Source organism: Callithrix jacchus, chromosome 2, assembly GCF_049354715.1.
Source record: "Callithrix jacchus isolate 240 chromosome 2, calJac240_pri, whole genome shotgun sequence".
Taxonomy (NCBI): domain Eukaryota; kingdom Metazoa; phylum Chordata; class Mammalia; order Primates; family Cebidae; genus Callithrix; species Callithrix jacchus.
Window position 1 is genome coordinate 140101379 of NC_133503.1, and position 23794 is coordinate 140125172.

The following is a 23794-nucleotide window of genomic DNA, read 5'->3' on the forward strand; positions in this document are numbered from 1 at the left end:
TTTTTCCATATTAGCAAGAGCTAAATTTAGAAGTCAGATGCTTAGATTATAGCTTTTCTACACTTAAAATATTCTATTTCCTAATGCACTCCCATTTCACTTTTTCCAGCTTTGGGTTGCTTTCTTCCCTTGATTCTCATCTCAATACAGTGGTCTTTACTCTCTTATTTACGATGTAGGAAGATGGTGTTCTCTACATGAGAGAGTAAGAATTCCATTGACTAACACGAGAAAGAGACAATAAATGTATGTTGGGGAGGAAAAGAATGGGGGGAAGGAAAAGAATCAGGTGGGAACAGTCATTCAGATTCAAAGTAAGAGGATCCAGTGACAGAGGAGTGTCCTTACTGCCACCTAAGTGATGCCCATTTCATTTTCCTCAGATTATATGAAGGTTTCCATTAAGAAATCCCAATTTCTGAGTTCATGTCCTCTGCAAGGACATGGACAAAGCTGAAAACCATCATTCTCAGCAAACTGACACAAGAACAGAAAACCAAACACTGCATGTTCCCACTTATAAGTAGGTGTTGAACAATGAGAACACATGGACACAGGCAGGGGAACATCATACACTGGGGCCTGTTGGTGGGGGTGGAGGGCTGTGTTAGGGGAGGGATAGCATTAGGAGAAATACCTAATGTAGATGATGAGGTGGGCAAACCACCATGGCATGTGTATACCTATGTAACAAACCTGCACACTCTGCACATGTACCCCAGAACTTAAGCGTTAAAGAAAAACAAAAAAGAAAGAAATCCTAATTTCTTTCATTAGGATCATTAGAGTGAAAATAGGCATTTGCTATCAAAAGGAGGAACAATTTGGGAGACTACAGATAGACAATAGGGAGGGGAGGAACTGAGAGGGAGCAGTCATCAAAAAAGACAGAAAGGGCAATAAACATCTCTTGTTGGGGAGACACCAGGCTTGTAAACTAGACAAATACAAGAGGACTGACAGAAACCTTAAACGACCTAATTTGTCTAAGCCCCCAGTGGCTGGAGCCCAGTGGGGTTTAGGCTACCAAACCCTTAAAGGACTTTAGGTTACCAACACTTGCCACTAAAAGTCTAGATGATCTGCTCTCTTACCTTCTGCAAACTATAATTTTAAAGATTTACATGCATGGATATGGTCTACATTACCATGTTTTTATTTTTAATCATCCTGCTCATGGTCAGAAAATACTCTATTTTCCTACTACTTCTTAGGCGTAGGCAAACAGCATCTGACCTAGCTCTAGCTCTTAAGAGCAGAACCAAAATACATGACATTTTTTAAAAGGTGACATTTTATTTCCATTTTAAGACTACGTGACATCTAACAGATTTAGAAAATGTAAAAATTTCTTACTTTTACAATATAGAATTTTCCCCAAAGCTCTGAAGAGAAACAGAGAAACATCTTTGCCACCAATAGCTTGGACCTCTTGATTTTCAAAAACCCTATCAGGTTTTTTTCTTCGTTTTGATTTTGACAGCACAGCATCCGATTTTAGAGACATTCCTTTTTTCCTTGGCCGTAAGTTGTTTTCTCCTGAATAATATACACCCAAGTGACAATATTTAAATTAAAATGTGAAAATTTAAACTAAAAACACTTCAGTGTTTTTAGTGTACTATAAATATAGTTACACTAAATATTTTAATTAAACTATATTTTCCTAATAAACAAAAATTATAAATGACATTAACTGAGTCAGAGTCCTCTTTGGGTTACTAACATTAAAATAGAATGAAATATTATTTGAAAGTTATTTCATAATGCAGATTTCAAACTTTCGCATGCACAATAGCAAACTCTCTAATAGGCTGACATTCCTCATCCAAAAATTCAAACCCCAAAATGCTCCAAAATATGAAACTTGCAGTGCCAATATGAGGCTCAAAGAAAATGCTCACTGGAGCACTTTGTATTTCAGATTTTCAGATGAGGGATTTTCAATTAGTATACTGCAAATATTCCAAAATCTAAAACGAATCTGTGATCCTTCTATTCCCAAGCATTTCAGATAAAGGATATACAACCTGTTAAGTCATATCACCTTGGTTTCTCATGGTGTTATGTGAAAGGTACTGTTCTTGGCATGTGATATACATGAATCTGATCTTCATAATAACCCTGTGAGAGGAGAATTTTTTTTTTTTTTGAGATGGTGTCTTGCTCTGTCACTCATGCTGGAGTGCAGTGGTGCAATCTTGGCTAACCACAACCTGTGCCTCCTGTGTTCAAGTGATTCTCTTGCCTCAGCCTTCCAAGTAGCAGGGATTGCAGGCATATGCCCGGATAATATTTTGTATTTTTAGCAGAGACAGGGTTTCATCATGTTGGCCAGGCTGGTCATGACCTCCCAATCTCAAGTGATCCACCTGACTTGGCCTCCCAAAGTACTGGGATTATAGGCGTGAGCTACCACGCCCGGTTTTTTTTTTTTTTTTTTTTTGACACAGGGTCTGGGTCTATCACCCAGGCTGGAGTACAGCAGCACAATCATAGTTCACTGAAGGCTGAACCTCCAGGCTCAAGTGATCCTCCCACCTCAGCCTCAAGTAGCCGGGACTATAGGTATGCACCACCATGGTGGCTAAATTTTTTAAAATTAGAGACGAGGTCCCACTAAGTTGCTCAGGCTGATATAAGACTCCTGAAGTTGAAGCTTCCTTCGACCTTAGTCTCCTATAGTGTTGGGATAACAGGCATGAGCCACTGTACCTGACCAAGAATTATTATTAGACAGTTAATGAAATAAGATATAAAGAGGTTTAAAGAGGTTAAATAACTGGATCAAGGTCATCAGTGAGTGAGTGATTGGAATCCAGGCAGTCTGGTTTTGCAATCTACATTTAACAACCTCTCTATTGATGTTGACAGTACCCAATTTATGAATATGCATGTGATCAAATATCTTGCTTTTTTTCTTAAGTTTTTTGTAGAGACAAGGTCTTGCTATGTTGCCCCAGCTGGTTTCAAACTCCTAGGCTCCAGTGATTCACCCACTTTGGCTTCAGGCAATAGTTACCATGCCTGCTCCAAATTTCATTTTTAAGCCTACTATTTAGAACTCAAGTACATGCCTTAAAAGCTGCTTAAAACAGCAGAAAGAGCACAGGATCTGGATTTGAATCAATGTATTGTTTATCTCATTAAGCTGATATGAGAATTAAATGAAAAAACGTAATTGCTAACATAGTTTCTGGCCCACTCTTTAAGGTCATATTGTTAACATTAAGCTTTAAGTAAGTATCTGCTAAATGCCTTCTGATAAGGACAATGCAGTAAACTACGATCATTACAGTAAAAATGTAACTCATTGCCATTAGTGAAGCTATCTTTTTGCTACACCATGGTTATTCACACTTTTTACATATTAACAGGAAATAAATTTATTAAACATATCTCATAAATTATCATAAAAATAATCTCAAAAGTAAACCAACCTCAGCACAATACTATTAAACTGATCAATGGCTGGCCATTTATTGAGCACTTAATATGAATCAAGCACTGTAAGAAGCACTCTATAAGTATCACCTTACATATTCTTCACAGAACTCTAAGATGTAAATTCTCACATAAAAGGTGAGAAAAAAGAGGCACAGAAAGATAAAGTCACCTGCATAGGCCTATATAACTGGTAAGTGGCAGAGACAAAATTTTTATAAAGGAAGTCTCATTCTAAATTAACTTTGAAAGGTCAACTAACTCAAACAGAAACAAAGATACATACTACGACATATTCATAGAAGGGTATGTATGCATGTGTACATATTTCTTTTTAAGCCACTGTCTCAATAAAAAAGAAGAATAGATAGGTATAGATCAAATATAAGTTAAAATGTTTATTTTGGCTGGTGCGGTGGCTCATGCCTGTAATCCCAGAATTTTGAGAGGCTAAGGTGGGTGGATCACTTGAGGTCAGGAGGTAACAACCAGCCTGACCAACATGGTGAAACCCTGTTTCTACTAAAAATAAAAAAAAAAAAAATTAGCTGAGCATGGTGACAAAAGGTGCCTGTAATCCCAGCTTCTTGGGAGGCTGAGGCAGAATTGCTTGAACCCGGGAGGCAGAGGTTGCAGTGAGCTGAGATCGCGCCATTGCACTCCAGCCTGGGCAACAAGAGTCAAACTCCATCTCAAAAAAAAAAATCAATCAGGCCGGGCCTAGTGGTTCATGCCTGTAATCCAAGCACTGTGGAGGCCAAGGCGGGCAGATCACCTGAGATCAGAAGTTCAAACCAGCCTGACCAACATGGTGAAACCCCAACTTTAAAAAAATAAATAAATAAAATTTAAAAAATAATAAATTAATTAATTAGGCTGGGAAAGGTGGCTCACACCTATAATCCCAGCACTTTTGGAGGCCGAGGCAGGTGGATCACCTGAGGTCAGCAGTTGAAGACCAGCCTGACCAACATAGGGAAACTCTGTCTCTACTAAAAATATTAGCTGGGCGTGGTGGCTCATGCCTGTAATCCCAGCTACTCAGGAGGCTGAGGCAGGAGACAACCTGAATCTGGGAGGTGGAGGTTGTGGTGAGCCCAGATCGTGCCATCGCACTCTAGCCTGGGCAACAAGAGCAAGACTCTGTCTCATTCATTCATTCATTCATAAATAAAAGTTTATTGGCCAGGTGCAGTGGCTCATACCTGTAATGCCAGTACTTGGGGAGGCCGAGGCAGGTGGATCACTTGAGGTCACCATTCGAGACCAGCCTGACCAATACCTTACCAACATGGTGAAACCCTGTCTCAACTAAAAATACAAAAATTAGCTGGGTGTGATGGTGTGTGCCTATAGTCCCAGCTACTCGGGAGGCTGAGGCAGGAGAACCACTTGAACCAGGGAGGTGGAGGTTGTGGTGAGCTGAGATTGCACCAACGCACTCCAGCCTGGTGACAGAGCAAGACTCTGTTTCAAAAAAAAAAAAAAGTTTATTTTGATTTCTTGAACAAATAATTAAGAGAAAGTCAGTCACCTATATAATGCCACAGGACTGTATCTTCCATAGTTACCTTTTGAAGAAGAAAACTGGAGGCTGTTTATTGCACTTCTGATATCACCAGAACATCCTTGACAGAGCAACTCTAGAGAAGTTTTGTCAGGGACAGTAATTTTTCCTCCATTCTAAAATTAAAAAATTAAATGAAAAAAAAAAGAGTATTTTCTTAAAAATAACAACAATAAAAAACCCCAACCTATTTTCTAAACTTAATGAAAGTAAATTAGATTCTTTTAAACTTAAATACTAAAAAGGGCTGGACACGATAGCACATTCCTGTAATCTCAGCAATGTGGGAGGCAGAGGCAAAAGGATCACTTGAGCTCAGGAGTTCGAAACCAGCCTAGGCAAGGTAGGAAGCCCTCAATTCTACAAAACATCAGAAGAATTAGCGGGGCATGATGGTGTGAGCCTGTAGTCCCTGCTCCTTTGGAGGCTAAGGTGTGAGGATCGCTTAAGCCCTGGAGGTGAAGGCTGTAGTGATCTTGCCACTGGACTCCAGCCTGGGCAATAGGGCTAGAAAAAAAAATTACCTCAAAATAATAATAAAAACTAAAAAGCCTCCATGTTAAACACTGGTCTATGAATGGTACAAGCATCAATGACTTATTACAGTTTAAGGTAAACTTTCAGGAAATATTAAATACTATACTTTTTTACTTTTTCACTTTGACCATTTGTATTTTAAGAATTTTACTTTTTCTCACTATATAAACACAGATATATATTAACCTATATATGTACACGCATACACAAAAAAACCCCTCAAAATGCAATAGAATGTGATCAAATTAAATATACACACAAAATAATCTGATATATTTACAAAATTTACATGGAAATTCCTTTACTAGGGTTTTCAACATATTATACAGTCTGGTGAGGATGAAAAAGCCACAATTACCCCAGTTATTTTTTCTTCTTCTTTTTTTTTATTTTAAACTGGAGCCATTTGAACTGATGAAGTCACTTAAAAAACACTTTTTTCTTGACAGAAGGTCTCACTATATCATCCAGGCTGGCCTTGAGCTCCTGGGCTCAACCAATCCTCCAATCTCAGTATCTGGAGCTGGGACTACAGGCATGCACCATGGCTCAATTTGCAGTGCTCATGCTTACAGTAGAGAATGTAGTTTTTTTTTGAGATAATGTCTCGCTTTGTCACCAGGCTGGAGTACAATGATGCAATCTCAGCTCACTGCAGCCTCCTCGGAGGCAGAGCCTCCTGGGTTCAAGCAATTCTGCCTCAGCCTCCCGAGTAGCTGGGACTACACGTGGGCACCACCACATCCAACTAATCTTTGTATTTTTAGTAGAGACGGGATTTCACCATGTTGGCAAGACTGTTTTTGAACTCCTGACCTCAAATGATCTGTCCATCTCAGCCTTCCAAAGTGCTGGGATTACAAGGTAGATTTTTTGTTTTGTTTTTGAGACAGAGTCTCGCTTTGTCGCCCAGGCTGGAGTGCAATGGCGCAATCTTGGCTCACTGCAACCTCCGCCTCCCAGGTTCAGGTGATTCTCCTGCCTCAGCCTCCCAACTAGGTGGGATTATAAGCACCCGCCATCATGCCTGGCTAATTTTTGTATTTTTAGTAGAGATAGGGTTTCACCATGTTGGTCAGGCTGGTCTCAAACTCCCAACCTCAGGTGATCTGCCCACCTTGGCCTCCCAAAGTGCTGGAATTATAGGCGTGAGCCACCTTGCCTGGTCTGATAACATAATTTCTATTGAGAGTGTTACATAATTTTGCCTCTTTAAAAAAAGATATATATTTTTGAGATGGAGTCTTGTTCTGCTGCCCAGGATAGAGTGCAGGGGTGTGATCTTGGCTCACTGACACCTCTGCTTCCCGAGTTCAAGTGATTCTCCTGCCTCAGCCTCCCAAGTAGCTGGGACTATAGGCGCATGACAACCACCTGGCTAAGTTTTTGTATTTTTAGTAGAGATGGGGTTTCACTGTGTTAGCCAGGATGGTCTCGATCTCCTGACCTTGTGATCTGCCCGCCTAAGCCTCCCAAAGTGCTAGGTTACAGGCGTGAGCCACTGCGCCCAACCAAAAAAAAATTTTTTTTAGAGATAGGGTCTAGCTCTGTCCACGAAAGACATGTCATGTCACCTAGATCACTGCAGCCTCAGATTCCTGGGCTCCAGCAATCCTATTGCCTCAGCCTTCTGAGTAGCTGGGACTAAAGGAGCATACCACCACGCCCAGTTAACTTTATAAGAAATCTTTCGTAGGCTGAGCACTGTGGCTCACATCTGTAATTCCAGCACTTTGGGAGACTAAGGCAGGCAGATTGCTTCTCAGGAGTTTGAGACCAGCCTGGGCAACATGGCAAAACCCTGTGTCTACAAAAAATACAAAAAACTAGCCAGGACCAAGTATAATGGCTCAGCCTATAACCCCAGCACTTAGAGACGCTGAGGTGTGGATGGATCACTTGATGCCAGAAGTTTGAAACCAGCCTGGCCAACATGGTGAAAACCTGTCTCTACTAAAATACAAATATTAGTTGGATATGATGGTGCATACCTGTAATTCCATCTATTGGGAGGCTGAGGCATGAGAATCACTTGAACCAGGAGGCAGAAACTGCAGTGAGCCAAGATTGTACCACTGCACTCCAGCCTGGGCAACAGAGAGAGACCCCATATCAAACAAATAAGCAACAACCAAAAAAAAAAAAAAAAAAACTAGTCGGTTGTGTGCTGCATGTCTGTAGTCCCAGCTACTTGGGAGGCTGAGGTGGGAGCACTGCTTGAGCCTGGGAGGTTGACGCTGCAGTGAGCCGAGATCACGCCATTGTACTCCAACTTAGGACAGAGTGGGACCCTGCCTTAAAAAAATTTTTTTTTTTTGATAAAGACAGAGTATTGCTATGATACCCAGGCTGGTCTCAAACTCCTGACCTCAAGCAATCCTCCTGCCTCAGCCTTCCAAAGTATTGGGATTACAGGAATAAGCCACCATACTGGGCCACCTCTCGTTATTTTATTTTTAATACAACATTAAACTGTGATCATTTTCCATGTCATTAAATACAGACACACACACACACACACACACACACACACACACACACACACACACATTTTGAGATGGAGTTTCATTCTTTGTCCAGGCTGAAGTGAACTGGCTTGATCTTGGCTCACTGTAACCTCAGTCCCCCGGGTTCAAGCAATTCTCCTGCCTCAGCCTCCTGAGTAGCTGGAATTACAGGTGCCCGCCACCATACCAACTATTTGGTATACAAACTAATACAAACTAATACAATTTTTGTATTTTTATCAAAGACGGAGTTTTGCCTTATTGGCCAGGCTGGTCACGAACTCCTGACCTCAGGTGATCTGCCCGCCTTGGCCTCCCAAAGTGCTAGGACTACAGGCATGAGCCACCAAGCCCGACACATTAAATATTTTCAAAACACTAAGAGCATAATAATTCATCACAGTAATTGCTTCCTATATTACTAGATTCAGTTTATTTCTCATTTTTCACTATTAATATCTGTTATTTATTCAGCTAGGTGCTCTACATTAACATGTTTAATCTTCAAAACCTTTCCCTTCGAGATTTCCTTCAGTCCCTGTTGTCACAGCAGTGCAACAAAAATTATTATGCAAGAATTGGTTGGTGTATACCAGTAGGATTCCCTAGAACCATGATGCTGGGAGCAGAATGTCCATCGGTTTTTTTCTTTTCAACATCATCTTGATTTGAAATATAGAAAAAAATGACATACTAAAAGTGACAAGAGGTCGGGCACAGAGGGTCATGCCTGAAATTTCAGCACTTTCAGAGGCTGAGGCAGGAGGGTCAATTGAGCCAGGAATTTGAGATGAGCCTGGGCAATACTGGGAGACACTGTCTCTACAAAAAATAAAAAAATCAGCCAGTCATAGGCTGGGCAGGGTGGCTCATGCCTATAACCCCAACACTTTGGGAGGCCGAGGCGGTGGATCATGAGGTCAAGAGATTGAGACCGTCCTGGTCAACGAGGTGAAACCCCGTCTCTACTAAAAATACAAAAATTAGCTGGGCGTGATGGCGCACGCCTGTAGTCCCAGCTACTCGGGAGGCTGAGGAAGGAGAACTGCTTGAACCCAGGAGACGGAGGTTGCAGTGAGCCAAGATCGGGCCATTGCACTCCAGCCTGGGTAACAAGAGCAAAAAACTCCATCTCAAAAAAAAAAATTAGCCAGTCATGGTGGTGCCAGCCTATAGTGCCAGCTGCTCAGGAAGGGGAGGTGGAAGGAACACTTGAGCCCAAGAGGTTGAGGCTGTAGTAAGCCATGATTATGCCGCTGTAGTCTAGCCTCAGAAACAGAGTGAGACCTCGTCTCCAAAAAAAAAAAAAGTGACAACAGCTGTATATGAATGTAAATATACTTTACACTACTGAACTATATATCCAAAAATGGTTAAGATGATATATTTTATAATACGTGTTTGTCACTACAAATTTTTTTAAAAAGTTAAAATAAAGAAGTGACAACAGGACAATAGAAACAGTTAAATTATTGATAACTAACTACCATATCTAAATACCAGAAAACATTTTCTTGATGACAGAAACAATTTAGAACAGTAAACCAAGCAAAGGAAAAATATACCTCAATGTGAAAGTAAAAGTTTAATAGTAGGAAAATTTTAAAAATCACTATTTCCTACATTTGCTAAAATGACAGGCTTTATGAGTATAACAAAATGTTTTAATTCTAAAAAATTAAAATAATACATGTTGCTAGCTCCTTCAATTTATATAATACTATGTAAGCTTAAGCTGGACTTTCTATAGTTTTAAGGTTTACTTAAAGACTTACCTTGTTAGCTTCTATAGTCACTATTCGATTAAGAAATTTCATCATAATTGTTGGTGCCACAGGGTTGAAACTAAAAGTTTTATAAAGAAAGATAGCAGTTAAGTGATTAAGTTAAAACTACAATATGCATATGGTCTTTATAAACAGAAATTTCTTTCTTACTTAATATTTGAGATACAACATTCTTCCTGAATTTCTTTGGGAAACAATAACCTTTGATTATTATCTCCACTGAGACTGTCAGAGATTATAAATATAAGAGGACATCGACCAATCTTCACATACTTCCTAAAATAACAAAATACAGGAATGTTGAAATTTAAACCACTTGTCATTTAATTTGGAATTTTAGAATACTTCACTGAAACTTACCTTAGAACTTCATGTAAAGTATGAGAATCCCGATAAAACTGGTTAGGTAAATCCTATGGAACATAAAAAACGAACAATAATATAGTTTATTCCACTGCATATTTATTTTTCAGATTTATACTTTATTCTTCATATTTATACTTATACTTAAGCATCCTTACACTTAAAAATATATTTATTCTATATATTTTAAAGAGAATTTTCATAGAAGTTAGAGGAAACATGAAATAGATGATATCCCAAACAGTAATATACATCAATGGAGATCTCAATTTCAGACCAAATTTCATAGGGTTGCTTTTCAGTTACAGTATTTTCACTGGGAAGTAATTTTCCAAACTTTCCTTTTGCTTTTCTATACTTAAACCATTAAAAATTTAATGTTCCTTATCCTACAGCTATTCCATTCAGGTTTATTAAAAAAGACTTTAGGTTTCTACTATTACAAAGCCTTTGTGCTGTACTTTACCAATATTACTACTATAGAAACAGTTAAAGTTATCATGTAAGATATATCTCACATCTATTTGGTCAATAGCTACAGAAAGATTTTAAAAGTTGGCTGGGTGCAATGGCTCACACCTGTAATCCCAGCACTCTGGAAGGCCAAAGTGGGCGGATCACCTGAGGTCAGGAGTTCGAGACCAGCCTCACCAACATGGCAAAACCCCATCTCTACTAAATATACAAAAATTAGCCCGGCATGGTGGCAGGTGCCTATAATCCCAGCTACTCAGGGGAGGCTGAGGCTTGAGAATTGTTTCAGTCCAGGAAGTGGAGGGCAGAGGTTACAGAGAGCTAAGATTGCACCATTGAACTCCAGCCTGGGGGTTAAAGGGAGACTCTGTCTCAAAAAACAAACAAACAAAAAACATTTTAAAGTTGTCCTTACTTCAACCAGAATTATCTTCTTATCAGTTCTCAGATCATCTCCAAGCATTTGTAACTTGTTATACTTTGTTGCTCTTAGTAGAAACTCCTTGAAAACTGCTATCTGAGACTGATAGGGAAACATATGGAAGCTTGATTCTGAAAGGAAACACATATACCATTTTTATTTTCAACAAATTATATAAATATTATACATCTCAGTGTATACACACACACACACATACACTCGATGCATCTCACAATACTGTAGACTGTTTCCTAATTATGAAAAATTATTTAAAGTTAAAATAGGATATTTCTTTCAAAAGACAAGAGTCAACATGGGGCCAGGCACAGTGGCTCATGACTGTAATCCTAGCATTTTGGGAGGCCAAGGTAGGTGGATCACTTGACCTCAGGAGTTCAACAGCAGCCTGGGCAACATGGTAAAACCCTGTCTCCACAAAAAAATACAACAATTAGTCTGGTGTGGAGGCTTGTGCCTGTAGTCCCAGCTACTTGAGGGGCTGAGACGGTGGGGATCGTTTGAGCCTAGGAGGTTGCATTGAGTTAACTCTGTATTACACACAGTGAGACTGTTGCTATTCTTGCTATTTGTTTTCTTTAAATAAGAGTGAGACTCTGTCTAATATAGAGTTAACTGACCTAAGAACATAGTTGTCAGTATAACATTCATAAAACTGGTAAAAATATTTATGACTTTGGCCTACCAATGAAGAATTTTTTTTCATTTCTTTTCTTTTTTTTTTTTGAGACGGAGTTTTGCTCGTTACCCAGGCTGGAGTGCAATGGCGCGATCTCTGCTCACCGCAACCTCCGCCTCCTGGGTTCTGGCAATTCTCCTGCCTCAGCCTCCTGAGTAGCTGGGAATACAGGCACGCACCACCATGCCCAGCTAATTTTTTGTATTTTTAGTAGAGACAGGGTTTCACCATGTTGACCAGGATGGTCTCGATCTCTTGACCTCATGATCTACCCGCCTCGGCCTCCCAAAGTGCTGGGGTTACAGGCTTGAGCCACCGCACCTGGCCTTTTTTTTTCTTTTTTTAAGACAGGGTTTCACCATGTTGGTCAGGCTGGTCTTGAACTCCCGACCTCAGGTGATCCGCCCACCTTGGCCTCCAAAGTGCTTGGATTACAGGCGTGAGCCACCACGCCTGGCCCCAATGAAGAATTTCTAAATGAGTTCCAACACTAGAAAGATGGGAGAAGAAACCCAAAGCAGAAGGCTGCTCCTGGCAAAGAACTCTTCTTGCAGAAGAATCCTATAGACAAAAAGGGAGACCCAAAAGGAAGGCTGGGAATGGTGGCTCAAGCCTGTAATCCCAGCAGTTTGGGAGGCTGAGGCAGGTGGATCACTTGAAGCCAGGAGTTTGAAACCAGCCTAGCTAACATGGCAAAACCCCATCTCTACTAAAAATACAAAAATTAGCTGGGTGTGGTGGCGCATGCCTGTAATTCCAGCTACTCGGGAGGCTGAGGCATGAGAATAGCTTGAGCCTGGGAGGCAGAGGTGGCATTCCAACTTGGGTGACAGAGTGAGAGTCTGTCTCGATAAATAAACAAACAAAATAAATTGTTAACTATTCTCAGTTTTTGAATCATTATCTTAAGGCCTCCTTCCAAATTAGAAAGACATCCTTGCCTTTTGCTTTCATTTGATTTTTTTTAGCAGGTATTTACTGATCTATGCTATCTTGTTGGGGGGGCAAGTTTTTTTTTTTTTTTAACACATCTTAAGGCTTGATTTAACAAATAAAATATCTTATTTAACACTGTCTAACCTCCTAGCCAGATCTTAGAAAAAAGTAGATAAATAGGCAGGGTGCAGTGGCTCACGCCTGTAATCCCAGCACTTCGGGAGACTGAAGTGGGCAGATCACAAGACCATCCTGGCTAACACCGTGAAACCCCATCTCTACTAAAAATACAAAAATTTAGCTGGGCTTGGTGGCATGTGCCTGTAGTCCCAGCTACTCAGGAGGCTGAGGCAGGAGAATTGCTTGAACCCAGGAGGTGGAGGCTGCAGTGAGCCGAGATTGTGCCACTGCACTCCAGCCTGGGCGACACAGGGAGACTCTGTATCGAAAAAAGTAAAAAGTAGATAAATAATGCAAACAGAAGAACATGTTAACAAAACAGTTAAGACTTAGTGTTTAAAAAATTCCATTCCCTTCCACTGGAGACATGCTTTTTTTCCTTCTCCTGAAATAACTTTTTTTTTTTCTTTTTGAGACAGTATCACTCTGTTGCCCAGCCTGGAGCATGATGATAGTACAATCACAGCTCACTGCAACTTTGAACTCCTGTGCTCAAGTGATCCTCCCATCTCAGCCCAAGTAGTTGGAATTACAGGTGCAGAACACTATACCTAATTTTTTTATTTTTGTAGACAGGGTCTGGCTATATTGCCCAGCCTGGTCTTTAACTCCTGGACTCAAGCAATCTTCCTGCCTCAGCCTCCCATGTGAGAGCCATCACACATGGTCTGTGAAATTCTGTCCCTCTGAAAGTGGAAGGTATGGGAAAAAATGCACTCATAGAACTTTATCTGAAAGGTCCCTTAAGGACAGGTTTTCCCCACTACTTCCACAACCTTCACAGCAAATCTTACCGGTATTAAACACTTCCTTGAAATCATCTTTTTGGAAGTCTGGTAAAACTGGATTAATCCACTCTTGTACTTGAATACCAAGCTCCTTTGATAGTATTTTTATGGTTGTTGTCTTTCCACATCCGGGAGGACCTGTTATTAATAAAATAGATCCACCCTAAAATCAAATACAAATATTAATTAAAACCCCAAATCATTGGAATGCTAGAATATTATTTCTGACTTTTCATTCTGTAAGTATTTGCTGAATGTCTTGTATAAGCAGATTAAATTTCCCGATAATGCTTGCTGAAATAAACCAACTTTATTATTTTTCTTTTTTTTAACTGCCTTTTTACCCTTTTTGCATACAAAAACATCTGCAAACACAGAAATAAGAGAATCTTAATTCTTCAACTCTAAATTCTGCTTCTGATAATGTCTCAATTCTTGCATTATGTCCCACCCAAAGACTCCTTAGTAACCAAATTAAAACAACTAAGCTTGGACTAAATTAGGGAGGTGATGCCTGAAACAAAGATTTTTAGAGATTACCAGAACTCGCATAATTTATTCTTAATGTAGACATTTCACTGGATGATATAATTTACTGTCATACAAATATAATACTCTTATGGGAAGATCTCAGTTTGGTTATTAGATTCTTTAAGAAATGCATATTAAGATACATATTTGGGCAGAACAGGATGGCTCACACCTATAATTCCAGCATTTTGGGAGGCTGAAGCAGGTAGATTTCTTGAGCCCAGGAGTTTGGGACCAGCCTGGTTAACATGACAAAACCCTGCCGCTATAAAAGAAAAATACAAAACATTAGCTGGGTATGGTGGTGTGCGTCTATGGTCCCAGTTGGTCAGGAGGCTGAGGTGGGAGGATTGCTTAAGCCTGGGAGGTAGAGGCTGCAGTGAGCCAAGATCATGCCACTGCACTCCATTCTGGGCATTAGAGTGAGATCCTGTCTCAAAAAAAAAAAAAAAGAAAAAGAAAAAAAGAAACATATTTAACAGACATAGGACTCTAATGAGAGATTATAGGTTGTGGATCCCAGTAACATTCCTTCATACCATATATTAAATTTTAAAAAAAAGTCAAAGCTACAGAAATATCAGAAGATTTCCTACATACAATGGTAGGTTGTAATTCTTAATATTTTTTCTTTTATTTATGTATTTATTTTTTGCCAATCAGTTTGAGCTTATGAAGTTGCTCAGGTTAGCCTTGAACTGATGACCTCGCCTTCGCGAGCGCCATGACCTCCGGCTATTTTTTTCTTTTAATAAGAACCTCTGTACTCGGACAAAGAGAGCCTGTTCCACTTTTGAAAAGGGTAGTGCATGAGTTATAGCGCTGTTCACTATGAGTTCAAAGTATATGGATCAACAATATACAGTCCACATATAGACAGTAGTCTCATAAAATCATAATGAAGCTGAAAAATTCCCAGTAGTAATCCAAAACATCATTCACGTTTGTGGTAATGCTGGTGTACACAAATCTACTGTGCTGCCAACTGTATAAAAGTGCAACACGTATATCTCATTGTGTAATACATAATGCTTGATAATTATAATAAACAACTATGTCACTGGTTTATGTATTCACAATGCTGTATCTTTATTAGAGTCTACTTGTTCTTATTAAAAGAAAAAAAAAAAGTTGGCCAGATATGGTGGCTCACACCTGGAATCCCAGCACTTTGGGAGGCTGAGGAGGGTGGATCATCTGAGTCCAGAGTTTGATACCAGCCTGGCCAACATGGTGAAACCCCGTCTCTACTAAAAATAAAATACAAAGATTAGCTGGGCGCGGTGGCATGTGCCTGTAGTCCCAGCTATTCAGGAGGCTGAGGCAGGAGAATCACTTGAACCTGGGAGGCAGTGAGCCGAGATTGTGCCACTGCACTCCAGCCTGGCGCCTGTCTATGAAACTCTGTCTCAAAAAATATACATACAAAAATTGGCCAGGCAAGTTTGTGCATGCCTGTAATTCCAGCTACTTGGGAGGCTGAGGCAGGAGAATCACTTGAACCTGGAAGGCGGAGGGTGTAGTGAGATCACACCATTGCACTCCAACCTGGGCAACAAGAGTGAGATGCTGTCTCAAAAAAAAAAAGTTAACTATAAAACAGTCTCAGGCAAGTCCTTCAGGAGGTACTGCAGAAGAAGGCACTGTTGTATAAGACATGACAGCTCCTATAATATGTAGAGGTGGAAGACAGTGCTATTAATGATCCTAACCCTGTGCAGGCCTAGGCTAATGTGTGTGTTTTTGTCTTCATTTCTAATTTTAAAAACAGTTTAAAAAATAGTTAAAAAAGTAATACAAGAGAAGTTTATAGAATAAAGACATAAAGAAAGAAAACACTTTCATATAGCCCTACCATGTATTTGTATTTTAAGTTAAATGTTATGAAAGAATCTAAAAGTTTATAAAGTAAAAAAGCTACATAAAGTCCTTAAAATGGCCTATACAAAAAGTTCCAGTAAGTGAAGTTTATTTAAACAAAAAACTTTTTAAGTTTAGTATAGTCTAAGTGTACAATGTTTATAAAAGTCTACAATGGTGCACAGTAATGTTCTTAGACCGTCACTAACCACTCATACTCACTGACTTACCCAAAACAACTTCCAGTCCTACAAGTTCCATTCATGGTAAGTTCCCTATATAAATGTATAAGAGCATTTTTAATCTTTTATAACCATGTTTTACCAAACTTTTTTTTTTTTTTGAGACAGAGTTTCGTTCTGTTGCTCAGGCTGGAGTGCAGTGGCATGATCTTGGCTCACTGCAACTTCCATCACCTGGGTTCAAGTGATTCTTGTGCCTTCCCAGTAGCTGGGACCACAAGCACATACCAACATGCCTGGTTAATTTTTGTATTTTTAGTAGAGACGGGGTTTCACCATGTTGGCCAGGCTGGTCTTGAATTCCTGACCTCAGGTGACCCACCCGCCCCGACCTCCCAAAGCGCTGGGATTATAGGCATGAGCCACCAAGCCCTGCCTTTTTACTGTACTTTTTGATGGTATGGTTTAGGTATGTTTATTTATACACCTAGTTCCCACTGTGTTACAATTGTCTACAGTATTCAATACAGTAACATGCTGTACAAGTTTGTAGCATGGGAGCAAGAGGCTATACCATACAGCCTAGGTGTATACCAGGCTATACCACAAGTTTGTGTAAGTTTTATATTAAGTATATTCTATGATATTCTCATAACAATGAAATCACCTAATGATGCATTTCCCAGAATGTATCCCCATCATTAATTGAAGCATGAGTGCACATTAATTAAGGTATCTTTAAACAGAAACACATATAAAACAACATTATATATTGATGGGCTGACAAAAATGTTGTGACCAGAGGTTGGCAGAAACCTAATTTAGTGTTTTCCTTAGAAACAGTGGTTCAGTATTTTGCTAATTCAGCAACTTTACAGAACATAACTACCTTAAATAATGAGGACTATAATATCAGACAGATCACTTCTTCACAAAGAGAAAGAAGTCTATGCACAGGTATTACAAATTTTTTCATGTAATATACTTAAGTGCCTGTTTTCTGACAGAGTAGGTATAGCCACATAGCAAATTTCCCTTCCAATAAGAGAACTAGGAAGCACTTTCTTATCAGAACATTGTAACATGAAGACTTTTGTTAATCTCGTTGTCTACCCTTTAACAGAGTTTTACGGAATTTTGAAGGAAAGAAGTTGTCCTGAAAACTTAAACTCTGCAAATATTTGGTGTATTATACTTAAAATAAATTTTGAAAAGCAAATTTAGTTTGCCCATTGATAAATCCAGATCCTACCTTTTTTTTTTTTTTTGAATAAAAATGTTTTCTAATTACTGACATCACTGAAACTTTTGTAAAATAAAGGGTAAGTGATTTGGGCTAGGCATGGTGGGTCTCATGCCTATTAATTCCAGCACTGTGGGATGCCAAAGTAGGAGGGCTACTTGAGGCCAGGAGTTCAAGACTAGTGTGGGCAACACCACAAGACCCTATCTCTACAAAAATTTTTTTAAAAAATTAGCCAGATGTGGTGGCACATGCTTGTAGTCCCAGCTACTCACTGCAGCCTTGAACTCCTGGGCTCAAGCCAGCTCTCTGAGTACCTGGGACTACAGGTTATAGGAAATGCAGGATAGAACAAGTTAATCATCATTAGGAGGAAACAACCTAACAAATCCAGAGTGTGAGACTTCTACAAGTCAACTGGCCTGATCCCCTTCATAAGCCAACGTCTTGGAGAAAAAGAAAGGGTTAAGTAAACTATTTCTAGATTCAGAAAAAGAAAAGGCCTAAGAGATGTAACAACCAAATTCAATGTGTGCTCCTTGATTAGATCCTGTTTAAAACAAACCAGCTACAAAAGACATTTTGGGGACAACTGCAGAAATGTGAATATAAATTGATCATTAGATAGTGTTAGGGCATCCTGGTTAATTTTGTTAGAGAGAATAATGGTATACATAATTAATTAGGAAAATCATTAAAAAAAAAAAACAGACATATGGAGGTATCCAAAAGTCTAACTGAAATGTCACAGTTTATAATTTACTTTAAAATATCTAACGGGGAAACAATGAGTATATTCTGTATATATGAGTACTTGTATTATTCTCTTTTCCTTTATGCTTAAAAAAATCTCAAAATAAAAACATTTAAAAATGTTTTTTTGAGATTGATGGAAGGAGAGATATTTAAAAATGTTTTTATTTTGAGATTGATGGAAGGAGAGATATTCTACCTTGGGGGTTCAGGGTAATTGTGTAGTAAGGAAGTGAAACAAAAAACATCAGTCTAAAATAAATAATGACCGTTTTTGGCTATATTTGGTATAGAAATTAATGTGTAATTTGCCTGCTTTCCTTAGCCTGAGATAATCTGATGTGCTAAATACACTAGCATCCTAATTGGTTTACTGATTCTTTATACTAATAAGAAGACATAAAGAAAAAGAGTTAAAAATAAAGAGAAAAACTCAAAGTCTCTGAGTCTTTTAGTGAAGGTGGAAGTAGTAAAGTCAGGAAGCTTTCTTTTTTTCATTTTTCTTTTTTTTAACGGTCTTGCTCTGTTGTCCAGGCTAGAGTATACCAGTGCGATCATAGCTCACCACAGCTTCCACCTCCTGGGCTCAAGTTATCCTCCCACCTCAGCCTCCCAAGCAGCTAGGCACCACAATGCCCAGCTAATTAGCTATAGAGACAGAGTCTCCCCCTATGTTGCTCAGGCTACTCTAAAACTCCTGGGCTCAAGTGATCCTCCCACCTTGGCCTCCCCCAAAGTGCTGGGATTACAGGTATGAGTCACCACGCCCTGCCAGGGAACTTTCTACTGGAGATCTAGACTTATTTAGAACAAAATCGTCATAAAATTTCAACTTCTAACAACACACTTTAAGTCAGAAAAATTTAAGTCAGAAAAATATTTGATGTTAAATATTTTAAAACACATTTCTTAATTACCTGTTTTGGTTGCCTTTCTAAGACTTGAGCTTTTAACCAGGTTTCAACTTCTTCAATTTTCTTTTTATGCACAGCAAGTTCAAGCTACAACAAAAATTTCAAATTTAAAACAAAACATTTTAACTGAAGATTTTTTGTTACATCAGCACATATTAACCTAAGTATTATTAAAGAAAAGTAACAAACCAGTAACAATCTACATAATGAAATGGTCCTTTTGATTACTGTTTGAATTTTTATATTATTTTAGAAAAATTCTATTCTTAAGTTGATACCTCTGTATGATAATTTTGGCAAGTTTGTAATTACAACATTTTTTAAAATCCAGAAATACATTTGAGAAGACAGTACAGAGGAGTATTACATTTAGTACAAAAATTTTAAAACAGATCAATTCTATGTTGAGATTAAATTAAATCTAAAAGAACTAATGATACAACTTTAGAAAAAGTATTGAGATAAGTCTGAGCCTTGGAAAATAAAAAAATCCAGAATTTTTCTAACACTTAGATTCTTATGAGTAAAAAATCTGAACATCCTTCTGCTTCCTATCCACCCTATGCACCCTGAAATTAAATTATGTAGATATGTCTGCATGCTTTTTAGTACCTGAGTTTCTGGTTTATATTTATCCACCCATGGTTCATTTCCAGATAGATATTCTTCTGAATTTTCTAAACCATAAATCTGTTCTAACGAAGACAGATTTCCTCTTTTTCCAGCTGGAAATATGTTACTTTCTAATGTAGAAGGCCCATTTTTTCTTCTATGACTTGAGTTGTTCACACCTAATGATGTCGCAGCAACAGTAGAGATGCCTCTACACTCTAGCAAATCATCGAATGATGGGTCAACCCAGTCTGTTACCTGGAAAAAAAGAAATCAGGTAAATATAATCACATTTTTTCCCATCTACTTCCTATATAACTGAACTACTCTGGAAACAACATATTCACAAATTTATAACCTTTAAAATCTTAAAAAAAATTTTTTTTTGAGACAGTGTCTTGCTTTGTCACCCAGACTGAGACTGTACCAGTACAGTGGTACAATCTCAGCTCAAGCAATCCTCCCACCCCAGCCTCTTGAGTAACTGGGATTATAGGCATGCACCACCATGCCCAACTAATTTTTTTGTATTTTTTTGTAGAGATGGGGTTTAGCCATGTTGCCCATGCTGGTCTCAAACAACTCTTGGGCTCAAGCAGTCTTTCCACCTCAGCCTCCCAAAGAGCTGGGATTACAGGTATGAGCCACCACACCCAGCCTAAAAATCTTATAAATTAGCTCTTTTTAAATAAAACTGTCTCTCTCTGTAATAGCTGTTTTTCTACTTTACAGTAAGTGCAAGTGAATACTTGACCATAATGATGAATGCCACATAAAGGAGTAAAGAACACAAACTTATTTTTATTAATTGTAATCTTCCCATCATAAAGACTAGAATGATTTTTTTTTTAGCTCTCTGTAGGACTGAAACATAAATATTAAATTACCTATTAAAAAAAGCAAAACAAAATAAAGGATTAAATGATATTATTTTAACAGAAAGAGCAGTAAGAAGAGTAACACATCTACCTTGACCAGGTTAATACATTCACAAACTAAGAACAATCTCATACATCCAAATAATCCGTATCAGCTTTAAGACTTAATGAAGGTACAGGCCAAGGATCCTAAAGTTGTAATCTGTAATTAAGACAGGATTACACTTTTTTCTTCAGTGCATGAAGCAACTAATGTTTTTATAATCGAGGCAGGCTTTCCTCGGGGGGAACTGTCACTCAGAAATGCCTAGGAACGGTTGGCTGTGGTGACTCATGCCTATAATTCCAGCACTTTCAGAGACAGAGGCAGTGGTAGTAGGATAGCCTGAGCCCAGGAGTTTGAGCACAGCTAGCATAATATAGGGAGATCCCCAACTCTACAAAAAATAAAAAATTAGCCAGGCATGGGTGGTGCACACCTATACTGCCAGCTACTTGGGAGAATCACTTAAGCCCAAGAGGTTAAGGTTTCAGTGAAACATGATCACCCCATTGCACTCCAGCCTGGGCAACAGAGTGAGACCCTGTCTCAGAAAAAAAAAAAGTTTTGCTAATAATTAGAAATTATTAGCTAACAATTACAAATAATTAGAAATTAGAAAATTTTAATAGATTTTTAACACTCTTAATATAAATCTAGAAAAATACAGCTTAAGATCTGGTTGTACAATCTACTGCCTGGCTAACAACAAAAAATGATATTTCCCTTCAAGAATATTCAGCTATATTTGTGAGCTATTCATTAAACAATGTTCCTCTCTTGGAGAAAACAAACCAGAAGTTGAAGCTGAAAGTAGCTTAGGGGAGACAATGTGGGGCTTATCAATACTTTATGAATGCTAAGTCACACTTCACTCTTCTTTTAAGACAGAGAGTTAGGAATATTATCAGCAGTGGATTAAAAACGGAAGACCACTGGGAAAAATTTCAGTCATAGCTACCTGACTCCTTTCATCCTCATCAAAAAATTGTGACTAGTACTATAATTTTGGCCCCTTTTATATTTTTGAGTGTATAAAAATATCTTTTTGTGATAGTAAACCTTTTGATAGCAGTTCTGATTTGGAAATTATTTATACATTTTATAGTTTCATTTCTTACGTAACTGTGAACTCCCATATACTGAAAAAAAGAGAAAGATAAAAAGCAAAGTTAAGTAATTTACTTAACATCAAATAAAATTTAGCCTCCACTTAGGGAAAAGGCTACCCTGCATGCATGAAACTGATCCCCATCCCACCTTAACCCCTATCTTGCTGAGAACTGACACACTGAATCACATTACTTCTAAGAAGCAGGGCTTTTGATTAAACTGTAACACCAAATACCACTCATATTTCTCTCTTCTATGTTCTTTCATTCAAATGTTTTCAGTCTTTTCTTTGTGACTGGGACTGTAAACACTTTCAAAATTAAGGTTGTGCTTTTAGAGAACACTTGTTTCACAACTTATTACCAGATTTGCATAAACCACTAATTACAATAGATACTGGGCTCTATTACTTTGATAGCAGTAATAAGTTATTAAGAATGTATATAAAAATTTATAGTTATTTTAAGGCAATTATTTCACGGCCATTCTAGTGTATCATACCTTTGTGGAAGATACCTTTGGTCTAAGAAAAGTTTTTGACATTATAAACTGTAACAGTTCCCATCCGTAGTATAGGACCAGTAATACATTAAACTCTAATTCACCTAGGGGAAAAAAAAAGAAGCCCTCAAATGAAAAAGAACTGTAAATACAGAATTATAGTTATAAATGTATACTGATACAATCAACAACACAATAAAGGCTCAATAATTAGTGAAAACAGTCAATTTAAGTGATACAGGAAATCAAAATTCTAAAATAATTTTACTTTTAATGACTATAACTGGATAAATAAACTACTTGTGGTGTTACAAACGGAGTTTTTCACATGAACTCAATGACGTATTTGAGAAAAACAGAAAAAAAAAATTCACAAACTGTTCTACTTACCTTTTGTCATTAAAATCAGGCAATTCTATTTGAGTAGTTTATATACTGAAAATTAAAGTTTTCCTTATTTCAAATTACAGTTGCAGTTCTTCATTTCCAACATTTCCCAAAAAATAAAATACAATGAATTCACTTGCTGTGGACAAAGAATTTAAATCTTACTGTAAAACTGTTTTCATTTGATCATGTTATTAGAAAATTTCTTAGTAACACTGTTTTTCAATTGTGTTTTCAAATTCTTAAACCTTTATGCAAACTAGTGAATTCAACAATTTTAAGTTAGCCAGAAGAGAATTTTAATGCCTACAAATTTATACACTGGAAAGTATACTGAACTATTTTACAGTTTGGAGCACACATCGCCTATAAACACCCCTACGTACTAGAAAACAAATTGCTGGCCTTTCGTCCCAAATCGTTCACGGTTAGACTTTGACGTTTCAAATGGTACACAGTTGGTAAAAAAACAAACAAAACATTTGAGTAAATATAGTTTGTAGCTCGAAATAAAAGATGCAGACTGTTGTCACCGTCAGGACTCTATTCACTCTTTGAAAACAAGATTGACAATTACCTCCTTTTAAAAGCAGGTAACTGTCCCTGAAGATGCCAGATTCCTGAAATGAGATGTCAGAGGTAGACCTTCAAGACTATTCCTAGCCGACCCACCACCACCCCACACAGTGAACAGGGAATACTAAGGTCAAATATTCGTCCAACGTAATCCTGTAATCAGTAGGGTGCCGGGTTGAGCTCGCAAATCCCCGCTGCAGGACTGGGCTCTGCACCCTCAATCTTCTCATCCCCAGATGGGACGGGCGGGTCAGGAGGAGGAGCGACGAGAGCCCAAGAAGGCTTGAAGGCAAAGATAGACTCGCGTCTCTAAGACATATACATATTATAGCGGCAGCCGCGGCGGCCTTACGTTCCCGGAGCTGCATTCCCTTTTCGGCGAAGAGCGGAGGCGAACAGGATCTACCCCGAGTGAAAGGGTAGCCACCTGGCCGTATCCGGGCCTCTCTGAGGTACGGCCTCCCGGGGACCTTTCAAAATGGTCGGCGCATCCGCGACGCAAC

At 38.5% G+C, this 23794-nt stretch overlaps 1 protein-coding gene across 16 annotated transcripts in view; it reads right to left on the reverse strand.

The window, feature by feature from the left end:
- The window catches only part of RAD17 (RAD17 checkpoint clamp loader component), a 42857-nt gene that overhangs the window by 18743 nt on the left and 320 nt on the right, over nt 1–23794 (reverse strand). For 2 of the 16 annotated variants that reach the window (XM_035291458.3, XM_078365386.1), the window contains exons 1-13: nt 23644–23747; nt 23293–23335; nt 22719–22854; nt 22329–22432; nt 19797–20054; nt 19188–19271; nt 13708–13864; nt 11095–11231; nt 10203–10255; nt 9993–10118; nt 9831–9900; nt 5016–5127; nt 1357–1539 (exon numbers count right to left, since the gene is read on the reverse strand). In XM_035291458.3, coding sequence (XP_035147349.1) covers nt 1357–1539; nt 5016–5127; nt 9831–9900; nt 9993–10118; nt 10203–10255; nt 11095–11231; nt 13708–13864; nt 19188–19271; nt 19797–20054; nt 22329–22432; nt 22719–22728 — 1294 coding nt within the window. In that variant the 5' untranslated portion in view covers nt 22729–22854; nt 23293–23335; nt 23644–23747. Of the gene's footprint in view, nt 1–1356; nt 1540–5015; nt 5128–9830; nt 9901–9992; nt 10119–10202; nt 10256–11094; nt 11232–13707; nt 13865–19187; nt 19272–19796; nt 20055–22328; nt 22433–22718; nt 22855–23292; nt 23544–23643; nt 23748–23794 lie in introns of those variants that run through there. The other 14 variants (XM_078365383.1, XM_035291461.3, XM_035291460.3 and 11 more) reach the window with 9 other exon arrangements.